Source organism: Castanea sativa, chromosome 12 (assembly GCF_040712315.1).
Source record: "Castanea sativa cultivar Marrone di Chiusa Pesio chromosome 12, ASM4071231v1".
NCBI classification, from domain to species: domain Eukaryota; kingdom Viridiplantae; phylum Streptophyta; class Magnoliopsida; order Fagales; family Fagaceae; genus Castanea; species Castanea sativa.
This window is the reverse complement of record NC_134024.1, coordinates 24,944,537-24,969,108: the sequence shown is the minus strand read 5'-3', so window position 1 is coordinate 24,969,108 and position 24,572 is coordinate 24,944,537. Positions and strand designations below refer to the sequence as shown.

The following is a 24,572-nucleotide window of genomic DNA, read 5'->3' as shown; positions in this document are numbered from 1 at the left end:
TAGTTCCTTGTTTGTGACTACTAATGTGTATTTCCATGAGCTTGTTAGTCTTCAAGACCAGTTAAATCAATTGTGTAATAGTAGGGATGATCCTTTGTTAAAGGGTATGGCACAAAGAATAAAATTGAAGTATGATAAGTATTGGAGAAGTGTTGATAGAATAAATCTGATGTTATTTGTGACTGTTGTGGTTGATCCTAGATATAAATTGAAATATGTGAAGTTTTAGTTTAAGCAATGGTATGACAAGGAGAAGGCTGATGTGTTAGGATTGAGAGTTAGAGAAACTTTGAATAGATTGTACAAGCACTATAGTGGAGCAATGGGGACCCCATGTGGGGCTAGTGCTAGTTGAACTAGTGAGGTTGGTAGTAGTGATGATGCTGCCATGTCCTCCATTCTAAGTGGCTTTGGTAGTGCAGAAGAGAGGATGAAGAGGTACAATATCATATACAAATAGCACTTAGCAGATGAGAATAGTGTAGAATGCAAATCTGAATTGGATCGATACTTGTTAGAAGCTAGTGTAGATCTGGAGACGGAAGGCTTTGATATTCTTGATTGGTGGAGGGTGAATTCTTCAAGATGTAGGATCATTTCTCAAGTTGCCCGTGATGTTTTGGCAATCCCCGTCTCTACTGTTGCATCAGAATCTGAATTTAACACAGGGGGTCGTGTTTTGGATCCTTTCCGTAGCTCATTGTCTCCCAATACCGTTGAAGCTTTGATTTGTAAACAAAATTGGTTGAGTTCCAAGGATTCAACTAAACTAATTAACCTACGAGAGGCAATGGATGAAGTGGAAAACTATGAACTTGAATTGGGTAATGTGTTTATGTTCTTTTCTAAATTTTTCCTGCTTTTGTTGTTTATAAATTCTCTTGTTATTTTTTTTTTGTTATGTGTTTATTTGTGAATTATTACTTATATACATTTTTTTTTCCTTTTAGAGCTTGCACCAAAACCCACTGTGGGTATCGATTATGTTCTAGACTGATTTGGAAGGTGGGGTTGTTTTTTGGACTTAGCTATCTAAGGTAACTTAAAAGTTTTATGTAATTTGCTTATGTTTGTTGGCTGCTGTTTGTAATGGTCTTAATTGTTATGTATTTCTTTCTACTTCCTACTTATCTTTATTTTTTGGGGATTGACATTGTAGGGATGAAGTTTTTTTTGTATATGATGACTTAGAGTTGGAGTTGTTGGCTAGCTGATTTGCAGAAATTATTTGTGGTTGAATTGCTGACTTAATTATGGAGAGGACCAAATTAGGAGTGTGTTGCTGCATGGGCTGCTGCTGGTTGCTGGCTTGATGCTTCTTTGCTACCTCCATTTTTTGTGAAAAATATTTTGTTGTGTAGTGTACCAATTGTATATTCTGGTCCAACATCCATTTTGTATATTTGTATAGTGCTTCTCAAGCACTACTTGACTATTTTGTAGTGCTGCACTATTACTCCTCCTTGGGATATTAATGTTACTCCTACTTGACCATTTTGTATATTTCATGTGATTACTATGATAGAGATATTAATGTTAATGTTGCTGCCATGCTTGAGACTTGGTATTTTATAATTGTGTGTTTGATTTAGAATGTTGTTACAAGTTTAGATTTATTAATGTGTTAATGTGTTTAATAAACACATGTTTAGTTTGACAGGTTGAATTTAAGTTATGTTACAGTTGAGACTTGAGACTTGATACTCTATAACCGAATGAACCGCACCGAGTTGCTAAGATTAACCGCACCCTGTGTAGACTGGATTTTAACTTCCAAAAGTGAGGTGCGGTTAAGCATAGGGTGAAACCGCACCCTATAGGTGTGGTGCAAAAAACTTCTAAAAACTGACAGAATCGAACCATGTACACCCCTAGGTGTGATCACACGTGATTTGCTATAAGCAGTGACACATGTCATAATTTAAATGGAGGGACTTTATGCCTTGTTCTCTAAAGGATACATGGCATTATTTGATTAGTCAAAGTGTTTCTAATTTAAAATAATACATGACACTATTTTATTTGACTACTTATGTCATTTAAATTAACATGTGTCGACGTGCGATTAACCCTTAAGTATTCTTTGCAATTTTTTACTTAGAAACACTTGGAATATTTCCATTGGTCTCTAAATAATGATAGTGAAACACACTAAGTTGCATGTGGCACTTTATGATTGGTTGCAAAATTTTGATTTCTACAATTATATAGATTATTTGAATAATTTTCCATAATTTTTAGTTGAAGAGGATTGCCTTATTCAATAGTTTTAGTTGAAAAAGGTTTTTTTACTTATTTTTAACAATTATTTTATTATTCAATTCCCAGTAATTTTTTAAATTTTGGTATAATTATGAAATGTGAGGCTTAAAAAAAAAAAAAACACGTGCAAGAGAGAGGAAATGTGATTATAAGTTTCTAACACAAAAACATACTACGAAAATATTGCTAATACTATATAATAAAATTTATACCTTATATATTTGTGATTATGCTAGGGGGGGACATTCACTCTCTTTCTTTATTCTTCTTCTTCTTTTTTTTTTTTTAATTTATTTTTTCAACTTTTTCTCCTCGTGCCATGCGAATCTAACTTTTCCTTTTCATATAGTTTATGCACTAAACAGTAAAGATCTTGTAGTTTCAGTTAACTCAATCGGTAAATTCTTTTATTGCAGATGTTATGGTTTAAAATATATAAATTATATGTAAATTATTAGTGAATCTAATTTTTATAAGTTCATAAATGAAATAATTCTATTTAATTAACTAAAATAACATAATCTCAACAATATTTTAATCATTAACTTCTAGCATAAATTTGTAGATGGATATTTTATTTATGAGTCAAGATGCTTTCCATATATGATTTGTTAACCGCTTAACATCACTGTTTTGGAAAATATAAAAACTTGTAAATAAAAGTAAGTTATTTTTTTTATTTATTTCCTCGTTAAAAATTTCTTAAAATATATGATAATCTTTTTTAAAAAAAAATTGCTTTATATATTTTAGAGGTAACACGAGTTTTAATAAGAATCATAACTAAATTTTTGACTATGATAATATATATTCTGAAAAGAAAAAAAAAAAAAAAATCTCTGATAATATAGGAAATTCAACATATGAAAAGTTGGTGGAACAATTCTTTTTTGGATGTCGAAAACAGAAAACAGACGACGGACAAAGTAAACTAAAGAAAGAAGAATCAACGGTTCTGAGAACTTTATTTCAGATGGGTATGTCCCATTTTCCAACAACAACAACAACCCAGATTTGGTTTTCCGTATTTTCAATTTCTTGGGAGAGAAAAAGTTATCTGGGACACAACAGTTTTGCCTAAATTCCAATTGCAAATGGAGAGAGACGAAGATAACTTGTTAGAAGATGGTAATGGTATCGCTGTGGGAGAGAGTTCCAAGCCGATTCAGTCGAATGACAACTCTGAGCCTCAGCTTCATGGTGGTGATGCTGAAGAAGCATCGCGTTTGAGCACTACCCTTTTCTTGGATCATGTTGGCCAAGTCATCCTCACCTTCAATTCTGATGGGTTGTCTTGGGAAAAATTGCACCACTCCTCCTTCAATCTTGTAAATCTCTCTTCTTTTTTATGTTTGGATAAAATTTATCAGATTCATATAGTTATAATGTTTGTATGTGTATATATTTGGTTCATGTCGTATCTAATCCAATACCAATTTGTGATCCTTTTTGTATCTAGTTTTGTTTTGTTTCGTTTGAAAAAAAAAAATCCTTTTTTTAATGGGGATTGCTTGGTTTTCAAGGAATGAATGTTGTTTTAATGCTTAATGGGGCTGACCTTCCTGATGTCAATTGGGACTTGTAATATTGAATTGGAGTAATTTGAGATCCGTGTCAAGGTTAGTAATTTGGTTTCTAGTTTCTTTGGCAAGGTTAAAAGGTTGTACTTAGTGCACAAAGGTCCCATTTTTGCAGGGTCTGGTAGAGGTGATTGATTGGAAGCTTTACCTCCAATTTTTATTTTTGGAGGGGCTTATTACCAAACTCTAAAATTGAAACCGTGACATGCCACTTTTGGTGGAAGGCACATGCCACAAAATGCCGCTTTCTACAACAAGGTTATGATACATATAAGTTTTCAAAATGATGTTCTATGTATTGGTAAAAATTTGGTTAGGGGGGTCATTTTGGAAGTTGACTTTTTACTAAAATTGTAATAAACGAATGGTTTGGAAGTTGGTTTGCTGCGTGATTTATCTAAATTCAATAGGTTAATCTTTGGTATAACCAGTTAGGTTATCATGTTTTAATGTAGATAAGCAGTATGGCATCAAGTACAATATAATTTCTGCATTGCTTGATCATTTATTTATTAAAATCTCTATTAATTGGCATCATCATCTTATAATGGATGGTTGTGTAAAATCTCTATTAAACAATTATAAGTATTTTAAGATATGTTTTCTAACTTTCAACTACTAAGGTTAATAAGATAGTGTAACACTTTTTTTTTTTTTTTAAAAATAAACAGGATGAGTCAATTTGTTTGGGCAGAAAAGTTGCTCCGAAGGCTGCAACTAAGATCAAATTTTCCGATGTTTATGCTGTTGAGTTCATTGACTATGGCTTGGTTCATGAACCAAATCTTCTAAATGGTGGAAGAAGTCTTTTGGGTAATGACCATGAGGTTTGTTCTCATTAATGTTCTTTCTTATGCAGTTTTAGTCCACATTTGGCTATTATCTCAGGGGATGGAAAATTTATTTACTCTGATGCAGATGTACCGCTTTATGGTGCATGGTTTCCAAAGGTCAAAAACTCAGTCTTCTCTTTGGGTTCTGGCTGTATACACATTCTGTCATAAGGATCTGCAGACGTGTCAGATGTGGGTGGATCGAATTAATGCCTCTCTAAACCTTGAATTGGGGAGACCAAGAAATCTTCTGGTATGTTCTGTGAAATAATTCATTATTGTGTCTTTTGCTTCAATTATATTTGTCTTTTGGGTGGTTGCTCAAAATGTGGTAGTAAAGTTTTTGCGGTTTTTGTCTCTGATTTACTAGGTTTTCGTTCATCCAAGGAGTGGGAAAGGGAGTGGTTGTAGAACTTGGGAAACTGTGGAACCTATATTCTCACGTGCTAAAGTCAAAACAAAGGTAAGATTTCAGCGTACTTGATGCCTCTATAAATAAATGGTTCATACTCTTTGAGAATTACACATTTTGTTCGCATACTTGACATACCTACTAATTTGATTGCGACACTTTGTGCCAAAATATCGATTTATAACTTTTTCAATTGTGTAATGCTGAAATATCTTATGCTTTAAAAGCATCTTTGCATTTGCATATTTGTTAGTGTTGAATGGTTCTCTTTCTTTTGTTACTATTATAGTTTGGCTACATGGTGGTCAGTTCAGTGCAATTATTGCACTTCACGCACTGTCTACTAGGACTTTTTTGTTTTATTTATTTTTGGTTTTAAAATTTTCATTATCTGACTTCACTTAAGTTTATGCACTTGGGAGTTTATTTTGTGAATGTATAGACAGAAATGTATTAAGGACAGACAAGGTTTTAGATTTTGATTATGGTGAAACATTGATAGCTTTGGAAGGGAATTAGTCAATGGAAGTGATGAGGGAGACGCAAGAAGATTTTTATTTAGTATTATTTATGGGGAATCAGTTGACCACCTCCTCATCCATTGCTCTATTGCTTTTGATTTATGGTCTATGGTGTTTACTTTGTTTGGCTTTCATTGGGTTATGCCGAAAACAATGGTGGAGCTGTTGGCTTGTTGGCAAGGAAAGTTTGGGAGGCATCGGAATTCTGCTATTTGGATAGCTGTGCCCCATTGTTTGATGTGGTGCATTTGGTGGGAGATGAATAACCGGCATTTTGAGGATTCAGAGAGATCAGTTTCAGATCTTAAACTCTGTTTCAGATTTTAAACTCTTCTTCCTTAAGACTCTTCTGGATTGGGTTACAGTGTTAGGCTTTCGTTCATTTTCTTCAGTCCATGGTTTTATGGACTTTTGTACTTTATGCACTTGATTTGTTTTTGTCCTTGATGTATACTTCCTATATCCTCAGGTGACACCCCTCTTCTTTTTAATATATTTTTATTACTTATCAAAAAAAAAAAAAAACGTTTCCAATCAATTGTATTTTTATGTTTTAGGTCCTAATAGTTTATTAGGCTATTAGTATGTTAATTTAGAAGCAAGGTTATTTTTGTAATAAGGCAATTAGGGTTTCCTAGTCAATCAGAACTAGGGTTTAGCAATCCTTTATAAGCAACCTATTGTACTCTTTGAGGAGATAGTTGATATTTTGATGAATGAAAAAAATGGCCGTTTGATCTAGTATTGACTCCTAGTGTTTTTCTCGCTTGGTGCTGACTCTTAGGTCATATCCTTTATTTTCTTGGTTGTCCTACGTCAATTTTGGTATCAGAGTAAACACTGATCTGTTTGAAGCATCACCGCAATGAATCCAAAACCAACCAAAAAAAATCCCATCACCGTTGTGTTTTCCACCACCAGAAAGTTGTCTTTGCAATTTCTCTACTTGGTACCATAAAACTTTATGTGAAACAGTTGTGTTGCCCATCAGAAAACCCAGAGATTCAAGCCAACCATAAAAATCCAATCCAAAACCCACAATCAAGTCTCCAAACCCCTCGCAACCAGAGACAACAAGAGGAGAAATAAGAGTCCATCGCTGCCATTGCACCACTCCTCCACCAACAAACCTCAATAGTCAGATCTGGTTGCTTCTCACGCAACCACCATCCCTTTCTTGATGTTGCGCTGCCATTGCCCTCACTTGCCTAGTGCTACTGCCGCTGTTGCAATCCCACCAACAGCCTCATAAGGTAATCATGACCAAGGCATTTGTTTTAGAATCCCAGCGCATTTGTCTCTTAAAACTCTACCAATAGCCTCATAATGACGAGGGAGACGCAATTTTTTATTTTTTTTGAGTATTATTTATGTTTGCAAGTCAATTGTATTTTTATGTTTTAGGTCCTAGTAGTTTATTAAGCTATTAGTATTTTAATTTGGAAGCAAGGTTATTTTTGTAATAAGGCAATTAAGGTTTCCTAGCCAATTAGAACTAGGGTTTAGCTTCCTTTATAAGCAACCTATTGTACTCCTTGAGGAGATAGTTGATATTTTGATGAATGAAAAAAAATGGTCATTTGGTCTCTCTTTGGTCTGGTGTTGACTCCAAGCCAGGCTTAGGTTCTGACTCCTAGGTCATATTCATTTATTTTCCTGTTACTTCAATCATTGAAAGCACTATCAATGATTGAAGAACTTTGCTTCTCAATATTGACTCCTAGGTCAATATTTGTTACTTCAATCATTGTCATAAGTTCTTTCTTTTTTGTAAGGAAAAATAATTATGAACACAAAAGGGGCCAAATCAATCATTAAAAGCACAAAAAGGGTGCAGCCCATGTACACTAGATGCATACAAGAAATACACTAGCAACTAAGAATAAAAATTACAAAGATTGTCAATCGTTGTCATGACTATGCTAATTTTATTGTAAAACATTAAACTAAGGCATAAAAGATGGAGATTATGCGTCAATTCTATAAAAATCAATATGCAGCAATGGATTAGGGAGAATGTGGAGGATTTTCTCTGTAAGTGGGCTTGCAAGGGAAAAAGTGTCTGTAGTTTTAGCCAAGGGCCTGACAGTTGTCCCTGCCCACAACTATGTTGAGTACTTGTGTCATGTTGACATGGGTATAACAGCCAAACAGAAGAGTATGAACAATAGGTCTTTGCTGGATGAGAGTATGGTGTTAGCTTTTGTTTTCATAATCTTGGATGTACAATCCCACAACCCACAGTATTTGAAACCTTTTTAATTCATATTCTTTTTTAATAGTTATTATTTAATTCCCTTTATCAGGTGATCGTGACACAGAGGGCAGGACAGGCATTACATGTGATGACCTCTACTTCAAACAAGGAGCTTTACTCATATGATGGTGTTGTGGCAGTTGTACGTAATGAGATCCCCTTCAATTGTCATTTGTCATTTGTAGAATAATAGTAAGCTATAAATTTTAGGCCATCCAGTTGATAATTTACAGAACTATGCTTAGCTAGTGTTGTGAATCAACTTCGTCTATGGCATAGTGAGTGTTGTGCTCTTGTATGTTTCACGTTCCATGTTTAATATTCCATACCATGTGATAATTGCTTTATGCTGCCAGATGTACTGAGTTATGAACTTTACTGTATATATGATGGAGGAACAGAAAACTTAATATTGAAGGGAAAAAGCTTGCAGGTTATTATTCAGTTTTTTTTATTTGGGGGGGGGGGGGGGTTTGTCTTTTATAGTCATTTATTTAGGTTATTTTGGATGGCTGAGATTTTATTATGTTCTAGGACTAGGATTTAATTATAATTAGGGTTTCTATGGTATACTGTTTGCTTAATACCTCTGGACACCCACATTAGCAACAAAAAAAAAAAAGGTGTGCTTCCTTGTTGTAATCATATTTTAATTCAGATTTGATAATTTTCAGTAAAGAAAGTTTTTCCCCCTTTTCTTTCTTTTCCCTGGCTGTCTATTTCAGAAGACCATCCTTTTGGCAGTGATTTTAATCTCTTTGCTTTTTGAAAACCTCTAAATTTCTCTTTGATTTATTCCACTCATACCTTTAAGTTCTAAGTAGTCTTTCCTGCTTATTTTGGTAGCTTTCTAATTGATCTGATTCCAGGGTGGTGATGGTTTCTTCAATGAAATCCTTAATGGGTTTCTTTCTTCAAGGCATAAAGCTCCTTACCCACCTAGCCCTTCAGATATTACTTGTTCGGTTGATGGAAATAGCAGTTTCGTAATTCATCATGGTTCAAGTGAAACAGTTGCTGAGACTGCTTCTTATCAAAATGAAGACCAGTCACCTCTCCTCTCAGGTGCTAGACAACAAAATGGATCTGGATTCTCAAATTCCAGTACGTATCACAATCACTTTGTTTCTATATAAACCAACCATGGATTTGATTGTGATTGTAATTGATGGTTATCTGATATATCACTAAATCTATCTGAAATTACAGGAACTGAAGATGGTTCTTGCAACACTGGTTAGTTTTTTCCGTACTTCACAATTTTATATTATATATGATGTCAGTATACTGAAAATGTTGCTGACTCTCCCCCCACCCTCCATCTCCTTCATGGGTAGTGTTCTTTTATTGTTAAAAAATGTCTAGTTTCTGATATTGCTCTTTTCTTGTTTTGAGAATTCAACAGATCAAGATTGTGATTTGTCCTTCGCCAAAGATCGGTTTAGATTTGGAATCATTCCTGCTGGTTCAACTGATGCCATTGTGATGTGGTAATTTATTGCATAATTATATTTTTTGCACTCTTTATTCTCTCTCTTCTTTTTTCTTTTTTTTTCCTAGTATAAAGCATGACTGTTATTTCATATCTAAGATCAACTTAATATAATTTTGTGAACTTATCAGCAATAGCTTAGCCCGTCAAGGGTGAAAAGCCTTTGGATTACCTGGTAACTGATTCTGGCAGGTGGGGTCAGTTGCCCGTAGGAGTTTGATCAACAGTGAGGATTGTTGTACAGTATGCTTTGCGACATGCAACTAATATGAGTGAAGTTCTCCTATGTCATAAAAAAAAAATAATAATAAAAAGTGTCTATGGTTGTTACTTCCATGTTATCTTTTCTTAGTTGCATTATGAACTACATGTCTCACACCTCAGGGGTCACTAAAGGAATGTGCCTTATACGTTTCCCAAAAATGTCATTCTGGCCTTATTGGCAACTTATTGTTCAAGCATGAGCTATGCAGTACGTATATAGTATGTGATGTTTCTTAGGTTCTACAACCTTGAGTTTCTGTTTAGGTCATGTTTTTCCATAGTGTCAAGTAACAATCTAATCTAATACACATCAAAGAGGCATAAGACCTTGCTTGCCTGTAAATTAGTTGGTCTAGTTTCATAGGTACTATTGTAGGCAACTAAAACTAAATTTTTAAATATTACCTTTTGTGAAGTGTATTTTGTAAATATATCAAATGTTCATAGTTGCTCAAAAACCAAAATTAAATCCTAAAAACATACACTCAAGTGTTGATTCATATTTTGTTCAGGAACCAGAAAATAGATATGATTGAGATACTTATAAGGAAAAATACAAATAACTGCACGTAGTAGAAACAAGAAATAGCATTTTATGGTGTTTAAAAGAAATGGGAAAATATTTGGGCAAAAAGCAAAGATATTATAGCCATGATGTCAAATGTCTTTCATTCAAGAGGGAATTTGGCTCTTTGAGTTGTTTAGTCATGCATAAACTAAAAAATATTCTCTCTCCAATGTAAGCATTGTTGGGTGGTTAATATAACATAATTAAGCACATACCCATTGGGCTTAAACCTTTTGAGTTAAAGTGTCTCTATATGTTATATTAACTACTCAAGGAGGCTCCCCAAGAACTTTATCTCTCCAATAAGTGGTATCAAAGCCCAAGGTGGTGTGGGGCAAAAAGGTGGCAAGGTTATTGAGGTTCCTTTTGCAGTTGGAGCAGGAATGGGGTGTGTGTACTTGGTGGAGCCCTTTCGCAAATGGAGTAGGGATGGTTCTTTTTCATAGTTGGAGCGTGGATAGTATATTGCACAAGGCAAGCCCATAAAAGCCCACACAAGCGATCTTGAGAAAAGGCCTAACAAAGGAGTATTATTGCCAATGGTGCAAGAAAACGGTGAGATGCGAAGTTCTCATTGATGAAGACATGTGGGGTTGACATGTGGAGGCCCATGGATGATGCACTAGTGAAGGAAAAAGCCCATTAGGCAAGGGGGAGCGAGTAGGACTTGTTCATGGTCATGGAGAGGTCTTGAAGCCCACAGAGAGGCAAGGACTCACACGTGAGGGGAAGATTGTTGGGTTTACACGTGTAAGTGAAGTCCCACATTGAATAATGATGAAAAGAATGTGCGGTTAATATACCAAAGTTGTGCACATATCTAGTGGGCTTAAGCCTTTTAGGTTAAAGTGTCTCTATATGTTATACTAATTACTCAAGAAGGCTCCCCAAGAAGTTTATCTCCCCAACAAGCATTTGAAATTCATTAAGATTATCAATTTACAGAATTGAGCTTCTGCACAAGAAAGACTATAATCTTTGCCCCATTTATTTTGAGCATTTAAGACTTGGGGAGTGGGATTATATTTGAAGATTAGCATTCTTTGATTAACTTTAAACATAGTATCTTTCACTAATTAATGATGGTTTGCGGAACAACTGCTCCTTAATGGACTTTAGTGACTAGTAAATGCTTAGTGGTTTTTAGGAACATCTTTATTGTTTTCCTAATTTGGATGCACAATCAGATACTAAGACATAGTTGCATTGCATACGTCCCTGTTTGTGTCTGTGCATGAACAGGAGATAAAAGCCTTGTATAGGATATCTCACTGGTCTCATTTAGGCCTTTTTCCTTTTCATTACGAAAATGATAATTTTGAAAAAAGTTGAATTGACAGGTGAGACTAGGATCTGGTTCATGATCCTACATGCATAGAACTCTTTTTTTTCCTAGGTAAATAGAGGGGGAGGGGGAGGTGGTGTTCGAGCCTTATACATTGAGCGCCACAAAGGGTGCCAATACCATTGGGTTATCACCTGAACCCCTACCTTCATAGAACACTTTCAGGGGTATCTTTATCATACTGATAAAGTTCCTTGATACCCTTGATGGGATTCATTTAATGCAGATTCAGTGCTGAAGAAGCTCTGTAGTGGATGCCCATAAACCAATATCCTGGATCATAAGCCCATCCTGCATATTGATGGGATGATGTTCTGAATATAAATTGTTTTTGCAATGGGTGTAGATCCAGAAGTGTGACTACTTACCCTATGTTTTGGGTGTCCAAGATGTAGGGAGATTGTTTATTAATTTTTTTGCTGCCACAGCCTCATACAAACAGAGTTAAACCTTGAAATTTCAAGGAATAAGTTGTGATGGAGATTGAGAAGAGCGGTCAGTGATTGGGTGCTTCAGGCAAATGTGTTGGAATTCCAATCTCCAACATACAATTGGAGTTTTTTGGACTTTGAGACCCCCATTGCCGACTGATAATTTTGTTGAAACCATCTGTTGGCCAGGCGGGTGGATTGGGTCTGTTGGTTTTTTGCACAATTCTAGCGCTAATCATCAAAATTACCTAAGTTCAACTCAACGAAGCCTAGATCCTGTTTACAATGGTAGAGGGAGGAGAGTTGAGGGGTCATTGTTGATTTTTATTTTTATTTTTTGCACTGAATTGGATCACAGTTGATTTAGTGTGTAAGGAAAGACACAATTCAAGTACATGGGAATTTCACCTTTGTATATTTAATAGACAGTACAAAATGCTCTGATTTACTTTAGTTTCATTGATCATGTGCAGTGGTACTTATTTTTGACATCGAGTATGTATAATTTGCTAATTTTCAAGGAAGATTTTTTAGTATCATCTATTGTCTTGGTTGATATAATTATGTGGTTACATGTAATATGGTGGACTTTGTTTTGCAGTACCACTGGAGCTCGAGATCCTATAACATCTGCCTTGCACATTGTCCTAGGTAATAGGGTGGGCCTTGATATAGCTCAAGTTGTGAGATGGAAAACAACGCCTGAATCAAAAGTTGAACCTTATGTACGCTATGCGGCTTCTTTTGCTGGGTAGGTTCTCATTATCTTTGATGTGGTACTTTTTGTACCAGGATGTTATATTTTCTTATTATTAAAAATGATTTGGGTCCAAAAATACACAATTCCTTGACTAATCTATACATAATCACACCTCTTGCAACATCTAGTGAGGGTTTCATGTAATAGAAAGAGTCCCTAGTATGCGTGTAATTTTATGTTTTACAATTTAAGACAGTTTTTTTGGATGTTCTCTCTTCTAAATCCATATGTTCAATATGTTAGGTATGGATTTTATGGAGATGTCATTACAGAGAGTGAAAAGTTTCGTTGGATGGGACCCAAACGTTATGATTATGCAGGCACAAAAGTTTTTTTGAAGCACAGGTATATCTGAATACAATGGAGCTACCCTCATTCAGTTGCAATGTATTTAAAATAAATACTTCTTTTTACTTTGCATATTTGGTTATGTTTGTTAGAAATATGTGGTTAAATAATTAAATTTACCATATTTTAATAGCTTAAGTGTTTGGGAAAATTGGTAATTTAACATGATATTAGAGCATGAGAACCTGAGTTTGATCCTTGTCTCCTCTACTCTACCTCGCATTTAAATTTCTACGTGTTGGGTTTCACCTATTAAAAGGTAGTTTTGGCCCACACGTGAGGGGGAGTGTTAGAAATATGTGGTTAAATGATTAAATTTATCATATTCCAATAGTTTAAGTTTTTGGGACAATTAGTAATTTAACAATATTAATATAATAATTTTAAAAATTAAGGGGGCAAAGAAAAAAGAAAAAAAAAGAAAAAGAAACAGATCAGTGTCGGTCTTTAATTGCTATTATTTGATTTTAGTATTCAGTCACTGCCCTGTAGGCCTGCACCATGCTGGTATTTCTGCTTCATGGCAGAAAAGCATCCAAATCTGATCAACGAAACAGTTCTGCTGTATGAGCTTTGTTATTTTGGAGGCATATCTGCACCATGTTGAGATCTTGCATAAGTTACTGTGTTAATTTCGGGTTTGTAACTAGTGTCATGTCATATATGCTATATTGTGATTCATAAATATGGTTATCCTGTGTATTTGAGAGAAACATTGTTAATCTATTCTTTCTCCCTGGTTTTGATGTGGAACTCCCAATAAGCATGTTATTGTTTTCTTCCATAAGCTACTTGTAGACTGTGACCGTGTGACCATGACTAATGCTAATTGTGCCAATTGGTAATAGTTTCTGATCTATGATATTATTCAGGTCATATGAGGCAGAAGTAGCATACATAGAAGTCAAATCAGAAGAAAAAAATTCGACTCTTGAAAGAGGCCGCTTGAGTGGTCGGGTTCGACCATTACGAAGTTCAAATAAATCTGAAAGAGTGATTTGTCGTGTTAATTGCACTGTTTGTAACAAAAAAGCAGATGAAGTATCCATGGGAAGTCCCAGATCAGTGCCTTACCCACCTCCAGAGGAAACAAGATGGTTGAGATCTAAAGGGCGTTATATTAGCATTGGTGCTGCCATAATCTCCTGCCGAAATGAAAAGGCACCAGATGGTTTGGTGGCTGATGCACACCTTTCAGATGGTTTCCTGCATCTCATATTGATTAAAGACTGCCCTCATGCTTTGTATCTATGGTATGTAGACAGATGGAGACTATCTTTGCCAACCCCCCCCCCCCCCCCCCCCCCTCCTCCCTCCAAAAAAAAAAAGGAGAGAAAATTTGGTTAATTTTGAACTCAGTAAGTTTGAAAACAGAGTTGGTTGAGTCTTTTAACCTGCTAGGATGTGGCACATGATGCAGGAGAATCGGAGAATGTCTTTATCAAACACTTAATGACCAATTGATTTCTTTCTGAAAGTGAAAGATTTGAAAACTTCTTTCATTTACTAAGAAAACCTTCTATTGTCTCACAAGTAACATAGTAATGCAAAATCATATTCTTATCCTCATCTTTTAGGGTGTTTCTTCTGCAATCCTACCAAAGTTGGGTCCTGTTGTACCTGTAACTCATCTCAATGAAGTTGGTTGTGATACTAATTATGAAGATATTCTTGCTGCTTCTGTTACTGTCCACCCTTCTTTCATTTAAGTTTCTGTTTCCTTCTCCTTGGAGTTGTTTTTTATTATTTATTTATTTTTTGAACTCCTATGCCGTAATTGATTGATACCTACAGGCACCTAACCCAGCTTGCAAGGAGAGGTGGAAGTCCCCTGAACTTCAAGTTCGTTGAACATCATAAAGTATGTTTCATAAATTGGGTCTTATCTTTCTTGTGTTTTTGCAATATCTATTTTTGTAATTATTTCATTTCTTGTGTACAGACGACAGCTTTTATGTTTACTTCTTATGGCACTGAGAGTATATGGAATATGGATGGGGAGCCATTTCAAGCTCACCAACTCTCAGCACAAGTATTTAGAGGCCTTGTTAGCTTATTTGCGTCTGGTCCTGAAGTCTAACAGAAGACTTGCAAAAAGAGTTTGTTGGAGAAAATCTTAACTATTCCCCTATATCCAGTCAATCAGTTTTGTACAAATGACTAGTGTGTATAATGAAATTTAGAGAACATTTCAGGGGGCTTTAGTTTAAGAGTGTGAGGTTCAACAAACACTTCTGATATTAAGCAGGAGAAAAAGACATCAAGCAATGCTGATGTTCAATTTGTACTACTATTAAAAGGACTAGTCGCAGACCCACGTGATGTGTGGGAATAAATAATTATATTTTAGTTATGGTATAATATGTAATTTGTTTTCTAAATTTTGTAGAAAATAATTTGTTCTCAAAAAACTTAAACAATTTCTAAAATTATTTTTCATTTATTTATCCCAAAAACTATATCATCATTTTATTATTTGGATTTATTTGATTGATATTATTCATTTTTTAGGCGGTCCATATTTTGATAAATTATGTTATCGTGCATTATATTTTCCTAATTTGTTTTTCCTGTACAATTAAACTGTTTTGAGTTTCAAATATATTAATCAAAATTTTCATTATGAATATTATTATATTTGTAATTTTCCTTATCATAGGAGTAGTTTCGAACTATTGATTGAGTTTTGTTTACTAATGTAGATGCATGAAATTAGAACTGCATCTTTCTTAAACATTCCTAAGTGACTTTACCATATTATAAATTAATATTTAAAATAATATGTAGGAAAAAAATAGATTTTATGTCTAAAATTGAACACTTTAACTATTGAAATGAAAGAAAATAATCAGTAGAACATTAAGAGAACAAGATCTTTTTTTTTTATTTTAATTACATACACTTTTATTTATTAAGATTTTATTGCCTTTAACTGGATCTTCATATCGTAATTTTATTACTACGCTTCTGTTGAGCCTTCTCATTTGTCACATCATTACTCTTTTTAATATTTATTTTTTTACTTTTAACTTTTTGAAAATATTAAATATATAAATATATTGGCTTTAAAAATTCATCCGAGATAGTTTTAACTTTACATATTCATTTATTTTAATTTTGATATTACAACTAAATAATAAATCAATGAAAAATAAAAATAAAAATAAAAATATTGTTTATGCATATTCATCTTGGGCGGTATAATTTTAATAATTGATAGACACATTCAAATACATAGCCAACATTGTATTTTGATATAAATTCAAAATTATTTCCAAAATAACTAAATATTATGTCCAAAAAAAAAAAAAAAACAAAAGCTAAAAGGAGAGAGAAGACTTGTGATAGAAAACTTAAAAAATCAAACACACTACCAAATCATATTAACCAAAAATAGTATTATATAAAAAATACAATGATTCATCAACCTAAAGTAAGGTTTCAAAAAAGAATATATATATATATATATATATATATATATATATATATATAGAGAGAGAGAGAGAGAGAGAGAGAGAGAGAGAGAGAGAGAGTAATTACCTTTTTCGAGAGAGAAATAGAAAATAAAATGAGAAAAAGAAGTATCAAATAAAAAATATATTCATAAGTCAAACACTAAATTATCTAAGTCATGATATATAATAGAATAACATTATATTCTTGCAAACTATATATATATATATATATATATATATATATATATATGCAATAAAATAACATTTAACAATTATAGAAAAGGAAAAAAGATAATAACTTAAAAATACAAAACCAAATTGCAACCCAAAGTAAAATTCTAAACAACACATAAATACATCAATCCAAAGTAGAGAGATATATATATATATATAAAATGAAAAATTCACTCAAAAATAAAACATGAGAGAGAGAGAGGGATTCAAATCTTCTAGAGTTCTTAGGGTACTCTACCAGGTAAATTTCTTTAAATTCTTACCCTTCATTTAAAATTAATGATTTAAGATGCTGCCACATCATCAATCCACTGACTTACTCTTTTAAAAACACGAATAAGAGATAACTTTAGGAAACAGCCGTGAACCTTAACGTGAGCAAACGGATCTAAACGTTTTTTTTTTCTTTTCTTTTTGGATGGAACAAATCAACCCACGAATTACTCCCGCCATTTTTCCCATCAGAATCCAAAAGTCACTCCTGGGCAAGAAGAAAACCGGACTTGAGATTGCAACTCTCCTAAATCCTTGAAATTTTCAATACTTTCAATCACAAATGATGGATCCACCCAGCTCAATCCCTTCAAACCGTCCATGGATGACCATTGAAAGCCCAATGGAGGCCAAGTATATTAGCTATCTTACTCTCTCTTTGGCCTTTGTTCTCTGTCTATTGTCTACTGTGCTATCTTACTCTTTCGTTTTTTTTCGTTCAAGAAAGGCTGTGTTTTTTTGGGGCTATATCCTCTGCCTGCAAGGTGTTTGATAAATGTTCTAGATAAGAAATAGAGCAGACAAAGAAGATAGTTTTACTAGTTTGGGCTCCATGGTATTGTTGATTTTTAAAATTCTTAGTCTTTACTTTGTGTTTGCCCCACTCTGTTTATAATTAAAAAGCCAATGCCTGGTTACTAATGATTTGCACTGGACAGATAAGATACTATCTCCTGTTTAAGAGTTTAATTATTGGAAGTCTTTGTATCTCATTATATTTTGAGTCTGAGATTGTGGGTTGAGTAGTGACTTGTTCTATTATTTTTTAGGTGATCATGTACTATGTCAAATAAGATACTCTGGCGCAAATGTAGAAATTCATACTTTTAATCAGGTCTGCAATACTAGTTCTGAGTTTTCTGCTTTACTAAGTACCCTCTGACCGTTGAAAATTCTAAAAACTGAATTTATAATTTATCCTGAATCTATGGATTTATACAGAGCCAGTATCCTCGTCTGGTTGTTGAAGACTTCAGTCCACTGCCAAGCAAAGGAGTGACTGGAAAGGATGGATGGTATAATTAATTAATTAATTGTATTATATGGCTTTCGCATTATAATCATATAACTTCGAAGTCACTAGTTCACTAATTGCTTTGGTAAGATATTGATGTACAATTTGATCTATTTTTGTGCCCCCTTTCTATGGACCTCTGTTTATGGGAAGCCAGGTGATGGTTTTAGCTTAAGACCTCACCTCTTTTAGCTGCTATATCAATGTTAGAAAATTATGAAAAGTGATTTTTACTATGGGCTACTATTTGGAAATTTATCCATCACTTAATATGATTATAAATTTGCAAATTTTCCAGCAATATGAGAATGATTCTTAGTAAAAATGGAAAGAAGTTGGGAAGTTGGTTGTAGGCATCATCCCATGGCTGACTACATTAGTGTCCCTGTAGAGGGTCCATACAAGCTTGCTCACTACAGGTACTGAGAAGAGTCAAGAAAACAAGGCATATCGAGAAAACCAATATATTTGATATTTGGACCGGCTTGATGGTTTCTTTTACAATTTATGACTTTTATTAAGATGTTAGGTTTTGAATTTTTTTTGGTAGGGGCTTTTGTGTTTGGTGGTGGATGTTATGGAGGAAAGAAATTGGTTGGTCTCTGTTGAAAGAAGACCAATTGGGGTTTCAATAAGGGTTGCATGGGTCTGTGTGGGAATATATTATTGACAGATGCTGTTTGGGTTTTAGTTGCATTTGTTATTAAAACCTGAAGAAAAAAAAAAAAAAGGACTGCTATTTCACTTATCAAAAAAAAAAATATATATATATATATGTTAGCCGTGCTGAAATTGCACTCAATAAAAATGTTGTGAAAGGTTTAGAGGGAACTATTCAGCAATTTTTGTCAATGTGGTGACCTGAAAATTGCATTTCAACCTTAGACCCGGGTTCAGTCTTCTCAATCTATACAAAAACATGCTTTTCATGACTTTTAATTAAATCTAGAACTTTTGAATTGACTGGTTTTTCACATGGATTCAATGAAATTTGTATGATGATTTTGGGGAAATTTGTATGATGAAATTTTTTTGATAAGTGCTTATTACCCTTTATTTTCACTCAAATGATAATTTTGAGTCTTCTTTAACACTTTGACACTTACTTTAATGTATCATATTGATCTTTACGGTCCCACTTTGACACTTTTTTTTCCTAGCTTCTAATTTCAGGTTCACTTGAAAGCTTGGATGTTGATGATCTATGATTGCACACTAGTTATGCGGGTGGCTATCACTGAGTGGTATTCACAGTGGCTTTTAGGATTTAGTTCTTTGGAAAAAAGACAGTGGTAGAGACTAGAGATCACAATATTTAAGAAGAATATGTATCAATAGTGGCTAAAATGCTTCATGTATTACCAATGTTTCAATAGTTATAGATATGTAATGAATGATTATTGGCAATAATATCAGTTTTATCACTCTTATCTTACTTTGTTATTTCAGAGGTGCTTGTAAACCATACAAGTAATATAATGTAATTTATTGCTAAACATTCAAATTGCCAATAATATTGATTTAAAATCTAGAAGTTTCAACTTTGCACAAGGTACAATTGTTTTAAAGAAGGGAAAATGCTACATACCAAAGGCCTACAATCTTAACAAAAGAAAAATGTAACATTGACACCATTAACAATGGCCTATCCCCTCTTCTCTTTTACAACAAGGACAATCTTAACAAAAGAAAAATGTAAAATTGGCGGCATTAACAAAGGCCTATCTCCTCTTCTCTTTTTACAACGTCCATAGCATTGACAGCATCAAAATCACATACCTGTACATATTTCAAAAACCCAAGGTTATCTTTTGACAACTTAGTAAAGGCAAAAAAGAAAAAAAAAAAAAAATCTATCATTTGTTAATCATTTACCAAGAAAATTCATGTGAGCATCATAATTATTTGTTCTGTCACCCAAAGGAACTTGTGCTTGATCAAACCCAACATCCAATCCCTACAAGAAATTATAATGATTTGGTGTCATCTATGTCATTGCATAAAAGAACATGCCACTTATTAATAGCTTAAAAAAGCTAAATGAACAAGTTCATCGTTGATGATTCAATGAAACTGTTTTGGCATCTAAGATCTCGGAGACCTTCATATGTCATCTGTGCCATTGAATTAGGTAACTGATCTGTTTCCTATATCATAAATCACAAATAATTCTCGTTAAAACTTTCAAATTTTTAGCAGTAAAAGTTCTTTAAAATTGCTTACCTACAAACTCACAAGATTACTCACCTTATGTGAATAGCATTGCACAGGTGAGATAGAGTTATTGTAATTTATGAGAGAAGAGCTGTTGTTTTCCTATATGGTAAGATATAAGGAGTTAGTTTAACCAAGAATAAAAAAATAAACTATTTGTACACAGTGCATGTAAATTTGTCAATATTTTTTGCATCAAGAGCATACCTTGGATAATTGTTGTCTAACAGTATCTTTCGTTGAAGTTTTTTTCTTTCTCCTTGATTGTTGTTCAACCCAACTTTTACATCTTTTTCGACCCTTACGACCTTCTTTCTTTTTGAGGCCTTTAACCTTTTCAACTAAATCCTTTATAGGTTCTCCATGATCCACAATTTCACTACCACCCAATGACAATTGATCTTTAGAATTATCAAGACTCACACTTGAAAATTTCATGGCAATATCTTAAACCTACTTTTCTAATTCCTTTGCAACACTCTCCACCAAAGCATATGCTTCTTCAATTTCAGCAGCTCGTGAGGCTAATCTAACTAACCTGAGACATAATCTTCTATACCGTTGTGTAACTTTTAAGTTAACATCCCCATGGACATCCTTCCCAATACTGTCAATGACATACCCATTTTTTGCTTCCCTTGTCCATCTCTTCAAAATGTAACCATCAGGAATTATCTTTATATCAAGTATGTCGAAAACCTTCAAAGCATGACAACACAAAATCCCAAATGTTTCAAACTTCCTACAACTGCATGAGATTGTCCTACTAATAGGACTACACAATACTTTATATTCTCCAACTTTCTCAAGAAGCACAACAGTATATTCATGCACTGGCTGGCTACAATTCTGATCTTTTATTATTGCAGCTGATGCATAGTCATACTCATTTTGGAACATTTTAAATATTGTAGGGGTATACACCTGTGATGCTTGCTTCAATAAAGGTGAATTCTTCAAGCACAAAGGAGGCAATTTTTCCCTAGCATTATACTCAGCCTCTAACTCTTTATCCCGCTTCTGCCCTACTACCATCTCAAAATGCTCAAAAAAATCATCCATATTCAAATCTGATTTCAAGTAATCTTTCAAATCCCCATTCAAACTTTCATTAAGCTGAGTACTTCGCATTCCCAAAGTAATTGCCCTCTTCATGTAACAATTAGCCCATTTTTCCTTCAATTTGTATATACCATTTAACCAACTAAGATCCTTAATTGTATAGGTCTGAATCATTTTATTCCAAGCTTCTTCAAATTCACTCTCATTCTCATACTTATACATGCAATCTTTAAAGTCTCGGAGGAACAATGAGCCATCCTTCATCAAATTTCCTAATTTCTTGATTCCATTTTGCATTATGTGCCAAGTACATAATCCATGCCACGTCTCTAGCATCACCTCAGCTAATGCCTTTGCAATAGCAAAATCTTGATCAGTAAAGATAGATTTAGGCTTTCTACCACCATGTGCATTTAAAAAACTCTCAAAAAGCCATTTTAATGATTCAGCTGTCTCATCGTATAAAAGTGCAGCCCCAAAAATCACCATCTCTCTATGGTGATTGAAACCAATAAACACAGCTAAAGGTCTAAATTCTTTGTTTGTGCCAAATGTAGTGTCAAAACTAAAAACATCACCAAAATGGGCATAATGAATTATCATTTTAGCATCAGCCCAAAATATATTAGTTATTTGCTCCTCGATATCCAACTGTACAACATAATGGAACAATGGATTATGAACCAATTGTTGTTGAAAATACCTTAATAAACTACCGGCTTCACCATATATCAAATATCAAGCTTCGTTGTCGTCTAGTTCGAAGATAGTTTTTTTGATCAATTCCAGTGTAGCCAAGATTAGCCCTTCCACCAGCCTCTCTACTCATTAACTCATGTATCTCCTTAGGCTTAATTCCAGAAGCATAAGCTAAATCAATAGCAAAAGCTTGGACATCAGACATCTTTCGTTCAGATCGCATCATGAAAGTAGTTGTTGCAAGATGAAGAACATGGTTGTGCTCCAATACAAAATCGTACACCTTGTACTTTCCGGTCTCACAAACTAATGAAACACCCAATCATACTAGACAATTAGTCCTTGTTTCCTGTCGAGGTTGACTGGTCAGATGATCTCATTTATCAGGCTTACGAGTACCCTCTTTAGAACACAAAAATCTTCTTGATGTTATTTCTCCATCTATCTTACTTTTATTTGTATAATGCTTTCGAACACTAAACCCCATTTGTTTTCCATAATTTTTCCAAAACATCCAAGCTGCCTCTAACGTATCAAACTCCATACCAATCTTTGGGGTACAATCATTCACGGTATCCTTGCTTTGATAAGAATTGTCCATCATCCTATAAAAATACAAAAAAAATAAAACTCAATTTCAATTAATTGAAACTGAATATTTCAAATATTACTAATATACCAAGGTCCCATTACTAATATACTTGAACTAAATAGACAAGTTTGAAACAATCAAAGCAATACCAGAACCCAATAACATGAAAAGAAAAGCACCAAAGCAGATTTCCAAATCCAACAGCTTGCAAATCATTAGAAAAATTAGCAAAAACACAAAGCAAATCATTGTAGTCAAATCTATATTCTACTTAACCATAGTTGAAGAAATACTATATCCATAGCACTTCTCAACCATATTGAATCAAAATTCCTGTGTACTAGTACAGCATGAATCTGAGTACCCTAAGATTTTCAATACTCGTCTCTTGGACTTTGACACATTATCCTCCTTTTTTTAATGTATTTTTTTTGTAATTTAAAATCTTGACTCACTTAAATTAGAATTTGACATGGCACAGGATCACCTCAAAAATAATAAAACAAGCCACTACTCAAACTCACAATCTCAAAATCACAAGATAATGTGAAACAACGAATTCCTACCAATAAGTCGCCTCTTGAATGATAAGTTATCCACCATCTTTTTATGCGCAACAACTGCTTGGTGCAAATATGTTAATGGTAAAGTAACCTTACCTCACAAAACAATAACAATGCGCACAGAAAATATTTCAATAATAAGCCTCACCTCACATATCACAATGTCGATACTGAACAAAACAAGTAAACAACAACGTAAACAAATATTTTAATCATAAAAGATACCTTATAAGCAAAAAGCCACTACTTTAGTTTGCAAACAAAACAATAAAAACAAAATTCTTGTGTACTAGTACAACACAAATCTGATCATGAAGGATTTTTAATACTCTAGAGTCTAGACATGTATGGACTTTGGCACGTTATCCTCTCATCTTTTATTTTTTTTAATATATATTTTTTTAAGTCACAATCCCGATTCACTTAAACCTGAATTTGACATAGTACATGATCACCTAAAAAATAATAGAACAAGTCACTACTCAACCCATAATCTCAGACTCAAAAGATAATGAGATACAAAGACTTCCAATAATTAAACTCTTAAACAGGAGATAGTATCTTATCTGTCCAGTGCAAATCATTAGTAACCAGGCATTGGCTTTTTAATTATAAACAGAGTGGGGCAAACACAAAGTAAAGACTAAGAATTTTAAAAATCAACAATACCATGAAGCCCAAACTAGTACAACTATCTTCTTTGTCTGCTCTATTTCTTATCTAGAACATTTATCAAACACCTTGCAGGCAGAGGATATAGCCCCAAAAAAACACAGCCTTTCTTGAACGAAAAAAACGAAAGAGTAAGATAGCACAGTAGACAATAGACAGAGAACAAAGGCCAAAGACAGAGTAAGATAGCTAATATACCTGGCCTCCATTGGGCTTTCAATGGTCATCCATGGACGGTTTGAAGGGATTGAGCTGGGTGGATCCATCATTTGTGATTGAAAGTATTGAAAATTTCAAGGATTTAGGAGAGTTGCAATCTCAAGTCCGGTTTTCTTCTTACCCAGGAGTGACTTTTGGATTCTGATGGGAAAAATGGCGGGAGTAATTTGTGGGTTGATGATTTGTTCCATCCAAAAAGAAAAGAAAAAAAGAAAGTTTAAATCCATTTGCTCGCGTTAAGGTTCACGGCTGTTTCCTAAAGTTATCTCTTATTTGTGTTTTTAAAAGAGTAAATTAGTGGATTGATGATGTGGCAGAATCTTAAACTATTAATTTTAAATGAGGGGTAAGGATTTAAAGAAATTTACCTAGTAGAGTACCCTAGGAACTCTAGAAGATCTGAATCCGAGAGAGAGAGAGAAATAACATTTTTCATGTGAGAAAATATATATAGAATGTGATAGAGAATGTCATATTTATAGTAATATAATAGGGATATGA

General features: G+C 33.8%; 1 protein-coding gene, 1 long non-coding RNA gene and 1 pseudogene across 6 annotated transcripts; 2 read left to right on the top strand and 1 right to left on the bottom strand.

Annotated features, from left to right (window-relative positions):
* The first annotated feature begins 3,095 nt into the window (after positions 1–3,095).
* LOC142620005 (ceramide kinase) lies at positions 3,096–15,454 on the top strand. 4 transcript variants are annotated; one of them, XM_075793440.1, is made up of 13 exons: positions 3,096–3,590; positions 4,514–4,669; positions 4,761–4,928; positions 5,046–5,138; positions 7,915–8,007; positions 8,735–8,969; positions 9,075–9,101; positions 9,271–9,355; positions 12,567–12,716; positions 12,969–13,070; positions 13,946–14,326; positions 14,881–14,934; positions 15,016–15,155. In XM_075793440.1, exons 1-12 carry the CDS (start codon positions 3,357–3,359, stop codon positions 14,906–14,908), a joined length of 1,752 nt encoding a protein of 583 aa, XP_075649555.1. In that variant the 5' UTR covers positions 3,096–3,356; the 3' UTR covers positions 14,909–14,934; positions 15,016–15,155. The 4 variants fall into 4 exon arrangements, with proteins under 4 accessions (XP_075649555.1, XP_075649554.1, XP_075649552.1 ...); XM_075793437.1 differs by having other exon boundaries at positions 3,099–3,590; positions 14,868–14,934; positions 15,016–15,454; XM_075793441.1 differs by having other exon boundaries at positions 3,451–3,590; positions 4,514–4,655; positions 14,868–14,934; positions 15,016–15,454.
* Positions 15,455–17,136: 1,682 nt separating this feature from the next.
* On the top strand, positions 17,137–19,480 carry LOC142621132 (uncharacterized). 2 transcript variants are annotated; one of them, XR_012841709.1, is made up of 4 exons: positions 17,137–17,389; positions 17,806–17,870; positions 17,978–18,051; positions 19,211–19,480. It is a non-coding gene; the product is annotated as an uncharacterized LOC142621132 (long non-coding RNA). The 2 variants fall into 2 exon arrangements; XR_012841708.1 differs by having other exon boundaries at positions 17,137–17,591; positions 19,211–19,470.
* An 84-nt stretch (positions 19,481–19,564) lies between these two features.
* Positions 19,565–24,245, bottom strand: LOC142619159 (protein FAR1-RELATED SEQUENCE 5-like; annotated as a pseudogene).
* Between the last annotated feature and the right edge of the window lie 327 nt (positions 24,246–24,572).